This window comes from Cyclopterus lumpus, chromosome 15 (assembly GCF_009769545.1).
Source record: "Cyclopterus lumpus isolate fCycLum1 chromosome 15, fCycLum1.pri, whole genome shotgun sequence".
Taxonomy (NCBI): Eukaryota; Metazoa; Chordata; class Actinopteri; order Perciformes; family Cyclopteridae; genus Cyclopterus; species Cyclopterus lumpus.
In genome coordinates, this window is record NC_046980.1 from 12,288,042 (window position 1) to 12,298,751 (window position 10,710).

Here is a 10,710-nt window from a genome sequence, read left to right on the forward strand (position 1 = left end):
TGTTCAGTCACAACTGTCAGATCCTCTTACGTTCAGTTAAATCACATGAAATAAGCAATAAGACACATTCACACGCCCCCTAACAAATATAGCAGCTCACCTCAAACCAATTAATTAAACATGAGGCTGGATTCATGATGCAGTCTCTGCAGGCTGCCACAGGTGGTGCTGAAGGCTACAGCAGTTTCAGAGCCCTCATTTGAATATCTCAAACCGATGTTGTCTATCACAAAAATAGACAGAAAGGGTCCTTGAGACGAGGCAATTTAGTGTTGGAATAGTTTAGGGAAATGTTATCAAAAATACAGTATTTTTGTAGAATAGAAATGTAAATATATCTAGTCATCCTCTAGAGGGAGCCACATTCCATTAAATAAACGGCTGCATGACCTTGTTAAGCTCAAACAGGCTAAAATAAATTATAAAATCACGTGAATCTGTTCTTTTTATAGTCCCTTTAATAGTGAAGAAAATGTACAGTTATAAAGAAGAAAAAAAAAAACATGGCAGTAATCTATGGTGAGCACAGGCCTGCTATTGTCCAAAGTTAATGAATGATACAGTGCACTTTCTCCACATCCACACACTGTGGATGTAAATATCATATAAGAGCATTCATCTGCGTCCCTGCTGTTTCTTAAATGCCTTTAAGGACTTTGCCATCATTGGAGCAACTCCTGTGTGAATAGGAGAAAAGAAATAGGCGATGAGTTGAAATAAAATGCCATCAGGATTTCATATTAGGTAACTTCTATATGTATAGCTTTCATTCTACCTGAATACAAAATCCGACCACGCCAGCTTGATCGTTTGTAAAGGTTTAGCAAACGTAAAACATTGCATTTATATTCTAGCTCACTTGTTTTTTTGCGAGGGTCTTGTGTATTGTTTGCCCCCGAACTGGCGCTGCTGGAGCTGCTGGACCTGCTGGGCTCATTGCTCGACCTCGGTCTGTTGTCCTGAACCTTGACGCTGATAATTACGGATATATTAGTTCAGTGCATAATTGAAAACAGAAAAAAAAGTAATGAGCCTAAACTATCAAATAAATGAGTCTCCCATCTACACTACAGTTAGTGAGCATAACATCCATGTTGCAAAAGCTGACAAGAAAAGCAACCAAGGCCGTTTATCCAGCATGTTGCTCAAATTCCTGTTTGGCTAAGCTCACACAAGAAGTATTTCTCCCACCGTTATCGCATGAGTCTCCGGCAGCTTATGACCCTGCTAAGCTGCTTCTGTTGTTGTCGAGTGATCATGTTGTAGCTGAGGGCTAAATGTACAACAATGTCCCACTACGGCTTTTATAATCTTTTGTTTGTTTATGAACTTTATAATCCGGTAGACCACATAGCTGAAAGGAATATACAAGCACAATTTTAAATAAATGTTAACAGGAAGAATTCACCAGCTAATCGCAAAAACCTCTGGAGACATTTCTCTATATTTAGGATGATAAACCCCACCTGCACCTGACCTGAGGCGGCTGAACAGCCGTTCCATGAAGTTCCTGCTGAATTCGCACGTCTCTCGGTGGCTTGGCAACAGAGTGAATAAAAGCCATCTTCACCTGCCGACCTAAAAGAAAAAAAAAATGTTGTCACTGTGTGCAAAACATTAAGATTAAACTGTATACACTGCATATCTAATAGTCACTTCTTCATGTTCAACTGTTGGAATTGGAGTTTTTTGACAGCGATTCACACAAAAAGACTTTTCTACTCAAGATTAGTCTCTTACAGTTCCAGCACACACACACACACCTTTGGGTTTGGTATGATTGGCCGAGACAATGCTTTTTGTGAGTCTTTTGAATTTCCTTTCCCTCTCCTCAGACAGCCTGACAAACATCTCTTTCCATGATTCATACTCCTGAAGTTTGGAGTGTTTGAAGTCCCTCTGGCAATGTTTGCCCCATAAGTGGTCCGTCTCACCAATGTAGATCTGTGGAAGCAAACACCTCCAGGGCTAGCAACAAATACACACCTGTACACTCAAACAAATGTATCTACACAACATAATGTTTATATTTTCTACGCAAGGTGTAAAAGTTCAGTTTTACTATAAAAAGGTAATTTCAGAATAAACTGACACACACTCAGAGGCCACTCTATGTAAAGCTGCTCATGTACAAACTCCTTTAAATCCAACACAACTCTTAATATGAATTATGACAATGGAGTCAGAGGTAAAGTTACCGATCAACTAAACATTATTATACCCAAGACTTGCAAAAAAGGAAACTTTGCACACAAGACATCCGATTGGAAGATTTACTGATTATATTCATACGCCCAAGGGACTTTACCCTTTGAATTTATTGACTGTATTGGTTTTTCCTCTTAATGAAAATATAGTTGTTGGCATATAAACATAAACAAACGGTGGGTTTGATGCAGTGCCAGGAAGGAGTCGCTCATTAAGTGGCCACTAAGAGTGTGTCGTTACTAACTTCATTCACATTCTTACTGGGTTGCATTCTTCAATGCGTAGCAGCTGCTCTGGTGTGCACCTCTCCAACACCGGCTCGAGGATTTCAAATGGGACTCCGCCAGTTTCATAAAGCACTGAGGAGAGATCCCTGCACCTAAATATAAATCCAACAAACTGACAGACTGATGGGCAAAAAAAGCTTCTCTGGGCTTTACTCACAGTTAATGTTATTCTGGAGAGTGCGGATACACTGCTGGTGCAAACTCATCATGGTTGGGAGGAAGGCGCTCTTGACACCGGAGTAAACTTGCATCTTTTTGTTAAGTCGTTGACCAGTGAAGATGGCAGACTCCTCTGAGAAGTCACAACAATCAGACTCCCTCTCAACTGTAAGAGAAAAGACAATGTCAAGAATGAAATAAGTAATGTGAAAATACAGCCTTACATTCTTGTTATAAATACAAGTTTCAAGGTTTTAGTTTCAAGGTTTTATTTGCCATTTGTGCCTAGACCAACAGTCCAGACACATTGGAAATCTTGTGGAGGGCTCTCCGAGTCAACAATTTAGAAATAACACTATAAGAAAGAAAAAGAAAAATTGAAAAAAGAAAAGAAAACACTATACAGAAGGTGGTAGTGTATACAGAAATGTGGTATTATGTACAAGAACAAGAAAGGTGCTAATATGTACAGTACCTTTCCTCTCAAAGTACTCAACACCGAATGGTTTTTCACATTCAGGCAGATCAGCAGGTGAAGGAATATTAATCAGTTCCATGACAGACTCCTTAAACTCCTGAAATATGAATTGAAACTTCATCAACCAAGGTCTGCACTCTAAAAGCCAAACTAATAAGACTATTGTCCAACATACTTGTGTTGGAGAGGTCATATTTGTAGACATCACGAGTGACCTGAAAGGTTTCATGCCGGGACCTTTAGTTGCTTCATCTTTTACGACATTCTTGAGTGTTTTAGCCGGTTTCTTCACTCCAGATCTTTCTTTTCTCTTGAAAACGTTCACATCGTAGTTCAAATATGATTCAAAAGACACGGCGGTCTCCTCGGAGTCCTTCTGTGGGTTCTTGTGCTTTATTTTGGCTTTTTTGTTTTTGGAATTTCCCTTTTTTTCAGATTCTTGTTTGCATTTTATAGGGCCGTGCTTCTCTTTACTCGTTTTTTTCCTTTTTTTGTTTTGGGCCTCTGAAGTCCTCAATATTTCAGAAGATCTATCATCTTTGACATTGGCCAGCTTGAATGTTTTTGAGTGTGTGTGACTGGATTCAGATAAAAAAGATTCTTTGACTTCTCTGGATGATTCTTTTTGTTTCTTATTTGACTTTTTTTCTGACCCAAATCTTCCACTGTCAGAGCTGGCTTGTCGATGAGTGTCGTCTGAGTTTTTGTTTCCAAGCAAAGTATTAGTGTCTCTGGATTTTCGGTCTCCCTCATTCCTTTTTCTCTTCTTGGCGACAACTGAATTGTCCATTTGATCCTCGTGGATATCAATGTTCTTTTTCAAGATGTCCTTCTGAGAGATATGCTGGTTTTCTTGATGAGCTTTTTCTTGATTTTCATTCAGGTCTTTGTGTCTTTTCGGTTCTTTATATTGTTTCTCCGAATCAGCTTTCCTGCTGCCTGTTTTGAAGAGGGCTTCATCTGAAGAATTCTGACTCTTAACGTGAGATTTCAAGCAATTATTGTTTGAATCCTCCATCGTAAGACTTCCTTTATTTGGACAGTTTTGGTCATCCAGTTTGTCTTTAACAGAGAAACTCTCTGACGCATCTCCATCATCTGTGTGGCTGCATCAAGGAAAAGATTAACATGTAAAACAAATACAAAAGAATTACAGTGTACTTTAAGTACAACTAAAATGTTAATATACGTCACCTTTTGGATTTCTTAGGGACCAATCGTTTCCAACCCCTGACTAGAGACTTGGCCAATTCTCCAGCCTGTTCATGTCTGCGTAAGGAGTTTACAGTTTTGCCAATTCCAGTTTCCTAATATGCAGACACAAGTAAGCGCAGTCAAAGAACATGTAACCAAAATAAATGCATAGCAAATATATCAACACAAAATACTTTATTTGCTAAAGATACTCACAGAAAGAAGTTCTAATGTGATATCAAGATCCTTCAGTTTCTGCAAAATCTTTACAACCTGGAAGTAACATAATAAATAAATGAAGGTGACACATTTTCCGTGAGCATGGTTTTCATGCATATAGAGGACCAAAAAAGCAACTAAAATGTGTAGTAAATTGAGGAAAATCTGACATGCCAAATATGGTAGTCCTGGTTTTGGATCACCACAGTTGCTGATTGCGCATTCATGGCAGGAGCTATCTATGTATGGGAACCCCGCACGCCCTCTCAGGCTGCTCCTTTTACTGTGAACTATAAATGGATGAAGCAGCCGGCTGTTATACCGTCTCCCTATAAAACTGAATCCTTCTCAGGTTGTGCGTTAACATCTTCACTTGACTTTAATTCAGCCAAGTTTAAATCTACATTAGACATTGGCCAATGTAATGATCGATGCCATCTAGGACTCAGAGGCGCCTGCAGAGGGCCCCGACCTCCACTGATGATGGACAGCAGGCACACGTCGGACAACTGGAGGAGTTGCCAATTTTAGCAGCAAGGCGCCTCCCATTTTAACAGCCTGACCCCCACAAAGTGAAGTGCTGCAAATGTGTGGCAGCAGCGAATAAAACAGCTCGCCATCAGCCCCTTTCCACACATAATCAAGGACACAAGACGAAAGTAATTAAGTAGAGAGAATATCGTTTAAACCACGGATTGACAGAGACGACATTGTGCATTTGTCATCGTTTAATTTGTTCGTTTAGCCTATACGGTATGGGTAATTAAAATAAATAAATAATTCTGAAGCAAGTATTGGCTGTATAATTAAAGATTGTATAGCGTACACCAGGAACGGGAGAGTAGCCCACAGTATTCTGCAAACAATGTCTTCCCTGAAGGCAGGAGCCGTTCCCTTTAACCCTGCTCTTGTTTTTATGCGCAAAGACAAACAATAACCCGTATATCTACTACCGTAGCAGACTGTGCTGAGTCTGTCAGCTGAAGTTTGAACCGCATGAGTTTCTTCGCCAAGTCAGAGCTGTTGGCCATCACGGTGATTCACGTGCCACCGTCTCCACACACCCGGCCGCGCGCGCCTATTGATGACACTGTTATAATGGGCGGAACCGATGACATGAACGATGTGGAGTGTGTGGTTTAGAAATGGTGAATCAATTAGGCATCCGGATATCAATATACGACAAAACACATTGATAATCATGATCACATCATAATCATGATCAACATAATGTGGCCTACTGTAAGTTATTAATGGTAAACTCTTGGCCCTTTGAATACAGGTCTAATAAAAGAAATAATGATCATCCTTCAAACCAGAACAAAATAACCCTGCTCTTTTTTCCAGTACTCCAACCTTTTGAATTACCTATATGATCATGGCTTTGAGCATTCTGCTGATTACATATTTTGAGAACAAGTATGTATTTCAAAACCACTCAGGTTTAGTCAACCAACACATCAGCCTAGAAACCAATCATACGAGCCAAAATGGTTAGGCCTCATCCAACTGCAAGATTGATGCTTTTGTTCTGTGTCTTAGACTCATGTCCTGAGCTGCAGGACTCATATTATGAATGAGTCCTGCATATTATAACATAACATAATATAACATATTATTAAAGATTGAAAGTGTCTTCTCTACACTTTCATTTATATTTCCTCCAATTAACTTCAGCAGATTTCCATTCCGGTTGCCCATGAGATCCCGTCCAACAATAAATAAGTGAATATTCTTAAAATTGTACTTGTTTTACTAGAAGACTCAAATAGAAAAATATAACTTGGATACTAAACAATAAAATGCTCTGGACACAACTGAGGGCAAATAACATGTTTCTAAACAAAGACTGAATGAAACCTTCCTATCCCATTGAGGATGCAGTATGTTGACATCAACTGATCGGAGGTTATTGTGGGTTACACTTTATGATGAAGGGAGGGTTGTATGGTCCCTCTCCTCTGATATGCATTGCAAAATACTTGATTGGCACTGACTCCCCCAGAGGAGGAGTTAACTGTATGTCTCTCTCAGCTGGGTGACTGCTGCTCTCTCTCTCCTGCTCCATTACTGGAGGCACAAGTTCCTTCTTCACCAGCCTCAACTTAATTTCTCAGGTAAGTGGAACTTTCACATGCTTGATCGTTTTACCAATTTACCAAAGGCAATTAAGTGCAGTTAATGCTTCAGCGTTTGGCCGTCATTTTAGACTGGAAAATGGGCTCTTTTTTTACTTGGTATTCAAAAGGGGATATATTGCTGAAAACTGTTGACCCCATCCTAAAATGTTTTTACGCGGGGTGACAATAAGCTACAGGTTTTCTAGGTTTTGGGTGAATAAAGTGAGGATGGCTTTCTATGAAACTTTTTTTGTCCTGTAGACAAAAATTGATTGTGCTCATTGCAGACTTATACAGGAGAAGCCGTCAACCATGAAATACAATTAAGAAAAGAGACATAAAAGATGAATGTTTGCCCTAAATTGAACTTTAACTGTGAGAGGGCATGAGGCCTGGTGCTCATGTCTCAAAGTCTATAAAAGGAACGTCATGGGTGAGCCGTCCAGTGTTGCTATTCCTGGACATAGCTGATAAATTGTGACAGATGCAAAGAGGGGCATGTTGACGCACTCACTTGCTCCAGCATCAACCGGTAGTAGCACATGTGTTTTCAAAGGTGTCTGTCTCCACTTAGTCCAAAATGTAAGAAAAATGTTCTCCTTGGATACAATAAGTTAAATGTACAGATAATGAATGTTATGCTTATCTTGAAGGAAAGAATACAGTACATGTACACATGGCACAAGGACAACAGGATCTCAAGACCAGACACAGAAAATCATTCAAAACTCAACAATATGGGTTATGTCACGGAGATCAATCTTGTGAATGTTTCATACCCAATAACTCCCCTTTATTTCCAGTTAAGTCACTAATATGTTGATGTCCAGGCCAGATTAAATCGAGGCTAAATCTTTTCCAGCATAAGTCATGTCAGAATGTATCTGTTTATGATTTCTGTGAATCATCTTGCACTTTACTTATGAAATCTGACATGTTTTATGTATATTTTCAGAAGGTCTGGGCTGTGTTCTGCTGCTACAGCCATGGCACCCAAAAAGAACAAGGCGACCAAAAAGAGCAAAGGAGACATAAATGAAATGACAATATTGGTCGAGGACAGCCCCATCAACAAGATCAACGGGCTAAACACTCTGTTGGAAGGAGGAAACGGCTTCAACTCCATTTCAACTGAAGTCACTGATTCTGTGTATGCCCCAAACCTGCTGGAGGGTTTGAGCAACATGAGGCAGGACAGCTTCCTCTGCGATCTAACAGTCGCCACCAAGTCAAAGTCCTTTGATGTCCACAAGGTTGTCATGGCCTCCTGCAGCGTGTACATTCGAAGCATCTTGAAGAAGGATTCGTCCCTCCAGAAGATCGACCTGAACGACCTCTCACCGGTCGGCCTCGCCACAGCGATTACATATGCTTACTCTGGAAAGCTGACCTTGTCGCTGTACAGCATCGGAAGCACTATCGCTGCGGCCATGCTGCTGCAGATTGGCACCTTAGTGAAGATGTGCAGTGATTTCCTCATGCAGGATCTCAGCGTGGAAAACTGCATGTATGTGGCCAATATTGCTGATGCCTATGACCTCAAAGAAACCAAGGAGGCAGCTCAGAGGTTCATGCGGGAAAACTTCATTGAGTTCTCTGAGATGGAGCAGTTCCTGAAGCTCCCCTATGAGCAGATCAGCGATTTCCTCTCAGATGATTCTCTGCACCTTCCCTCTGAGGTCACGGCCTTCCAGATCGCCATGAAGTGGTTGGACTTTGACGAGAAGAGGTTGAAGTACGCGGCGGATCTCCTAACTCTAATCCGCTTCGGTACCATCTCTGCACAAGACCTGGTGAATCATGTCCAGAGTGCGCCTAGAATGATGCAAGACCCCGAGTGCCACCGTCTCCTTGTTGATGCCATGAATTACCATCTGCTGCCATACCAACAGAACATCCTCCAGTCACGCAGAACGAAGGTGCGCGGTGGCCTCAAGGTGATATTCACAGTTGGTGGACGCCCTGCCTTGACAGAGAAATCTCTCAGCAAAGAGGTCCTCTACAGAGATGTAGATAACGTGTGGAATAAGTTGACAGAAATGCCGGCAAAGAGCTTCAATCAGTGTGTAGCAGTCTTGGATGGCTTCCTGTATGTGGCAGGTGGTGAGGACCAGAATGACGCAAGGAACCAGGCTAAGCATGCCGTCAGCAACTTCTGCAGGTAAGAACTAATTGTCACGTTTGGTTTTTAGTTTGTCACATTAGTTGGTGTGGCACCCTAAAATAACTGCAAATCCCTCTCACATTCTTCAGATTCGACCCCCGCTTCAACACTTGGATTCACTTGAGCAACATGATCCAGAAGCGCACACACTTCAGCCTCAACATCTTCAACGGCCTCCTGTTTGCCATCGGAGGGCGAAACGGTGATGGTGTTCAGGCCTCTGTGGAGTGCTATGTGCCCTCCTCCAACCAGTGGCAGATGAAAGCTCCCATGGAGGTGCCCCGCTGCTGTCACGGCAGTTCCCTCATCGATGGCAAGATCCTTGTATCCGGAGGTTATATCAACAACGCCTACTCCAGGGCCGTGTGCTCATATGACCCCTCCACTGACAGCTGGCATGATAAGAACAGCCTGAGCACCCCTCGAGGTTGGCACTGCGCTGCCACTGTGGGAGACCGAGCCTATGCCATCGGTGGCAGCCAGTTGGGAGGTCGTGGAGAGAGGGTGGATGTCCTCGCCGTCGAGTCTTACAACCCTCACAGCGGGCAGTGGAGCTACTGCACGCCTCTTAACACAGGAGTGAGCACAGCTGGTATTTCCATTTTGAACAACAGGGTCTATCTCCTCGGAGGCTGGAACGAGGGAGAGAAGAAGTACAAGAAATGCATTCAGGTTTACAACCCTGACCTCAATGAATGGACTGAGGATGATGAATTGCCAGAAGCAACAGTCGGCATTTCATGCTGTGTTGTCACCATACCCACACGTAAAACACGAGAGTCCAGAGCCAGTTCAGTGTCTTCTGCACCAGTCAGTATATAAAAGTTTCGATGGTAATAATAAAGTAGCCTTTCTGTTGAATAAATCTTGGTTGTAAACTCTACCAACAGTCCCTTTTACGGGACTAAGATGATGTTCAAATGGTCAACCTTCTGATGAGAAAAAGATAATAAAATGGAAGGATTTGGGAACATGATCTTATTAGATTTTTTTTTTAAACTCCATTTTTTTTCGATGCAATTTGAAGCCTTGAAAAGCCTTTTCAGTTATTGTACTTCCCCAAGGCCGCAGCTTATCTACACGTGTCTCATGTATGTTGTGTGATTGTCAAAAATACTATCAGTGCAAAGAGATGGATTCTGTTGGGAAAATAATTGAGTGACGAGGTTTGAATGGATTTAGATGTGAGAGCAATACAATATTTTGTAAAAAAGAAAAAGAAAAATGGAAGTTGGGAATGATGTTGTCAGCCTGAGCTTTCTTGGGATTATTGGATTCCTTGACTGCTCATGTCTCTTCATTTTTTTGTTTTTAAATTAAAGAGATGAATTGAAGCTTCTCTGAGCCATCGTGATTTATTTAAAATAATTTGGATGCAAGTTTCTGTTTCTTTTTTAAAAAACTTTTATGGTAATTTTATTTAAAGTGAAGTACTTGGGTAACACTATTTGAGCTCCTGCTCATTTACTCAAAACATACTTTACACTGCGAGAGTGAGTAAACAGAGGAATAATAATGTAGTAAATCACAAAGTCAACGTTATTCTGTTACAGTTTGTGAAATTGAAAGTATTTTCTTAAAGGCAGAGCTGTCATTACAATGTTAAAGGATAAGAAAATATATATATTCTTACTCTGAGTGAGATGTGATCCTATTTAAACACCAAAACAGTTTTGGTTATTTGACATGAGAGATTTAGGTGTTTGTGTTTTAGTCCTGACTGTACAACTTACTAAATTACTAACAAACAGGATGTCATTAATCAGTTTAATGGAGAGAAAAAGACCAATAGGTGTGTTGAAAGTTAAACTACATTCTTATTTAGGCCAGAAGTCAGTTCAATGACCTTTCATTTATTTGATTTACCCTTGTTAGAGTACA

General features: G+C 41.0%; 2 protein-coding genes across 2 annotated transcripts; one reads left to right on the forward strand and one right to left on the reverse strand.

Annotated features, from left to right (window-relative positions):
• Positions 1 to 608: 608 nt before the first annotated feature.
• eloal (elongin A, like) lies at positions 609 to 5,576 on the reverse strand. Its single transcript, XM_034552626.1, has 11 exons — positions 5,499 to 5,576; positions 4,543 to 4,599; positions 4,327 to 4,439; positions 3,308 to 4,238; positions 3,130 to 3,229; positions 2,653 to 2,820; positions 2,470 to 2,567; positions 1,764 to 1,944; positions 1,467 to 1,578; positions 860 to 972; positions 609 to 677 (listed from the first exon to the last, which is right to left on the reverse strand). Exons 1-11 carry the CDS (start codon positions 5,574 to 5,576, stop codon positions 616 to 618), a joined length of 2,013 nt encoding a protein of 670 aa, XP_034408517.1. The 3' UTR covers positions 609 to 615.
• Positions 5,577 to 6,610: 1,034 nt separating this feature from the next.
• klhl31 (kelch-like family member 31) lies at positions 6,611 to 9,651 on the forward strand. The gene is made up of 3 exons (XM_034552483.1): positions 6,611 to 6,662; positions 7,621 to 8,826; positions 8,919 to 9,651. The coding sequence occupies exons 2-3, from the start codon at positions 7,652 to 7,654 to the stop codon at positions 9,649 to 9,651; spliced, it is 1,908 nt and encodes a 635-aa protein (XP_034408374.1). The 5' UTR covers positions 6,611 to 6,662; positions 7,621 to 7,651.
• The last annotated feature ends 1,059 nt before the right edge of the window (positions 9,652 to 10,710 follow it).

What these genes read in the sequence shown, in the direction of transcription:
- eloal (XM_034552626.1), bottom strand. Translation starts at nt 5,576, where the DNA reads ATGGCCAACAGCTCTGACTTGGCGAAGAAACTCATGCGGTTCAAACTT. An exon ending in CCGCCTCAGGTCAGGTGCAG is followed by an intron (nt 973 to 1,466) that starts GTGGGGTTTATC and finishes CGTAATTATCAG; the next exon opens with CGTCAAGGTTCAGGACAACA. An exon ending in AGACCCTCGCAAAAAAACAA is followed by an intron (nt 678 to 859) that starts GTGAGCTAGAAT and finishes CTATTCACACAG; the next exon opens with GAGTTGCTCCAATGATGGCA.
- klhl31 (XM_034552483.1), top strand. Translation starts at nt 7,652, where the DNA reads ATGGCACCCAAAAAGAACAAGGCGACCAAAAAGAGCAAAGGAGACATA. An exon ending in GCCGTCAGCAACTTCTGCAG is followed by an intron (nt 8,827 to 8,918) that starts GTAAGAACTAAT and finishes CACATTCTTCAG; the next exon opens with ATTCGACCCCCGCTTCAACA.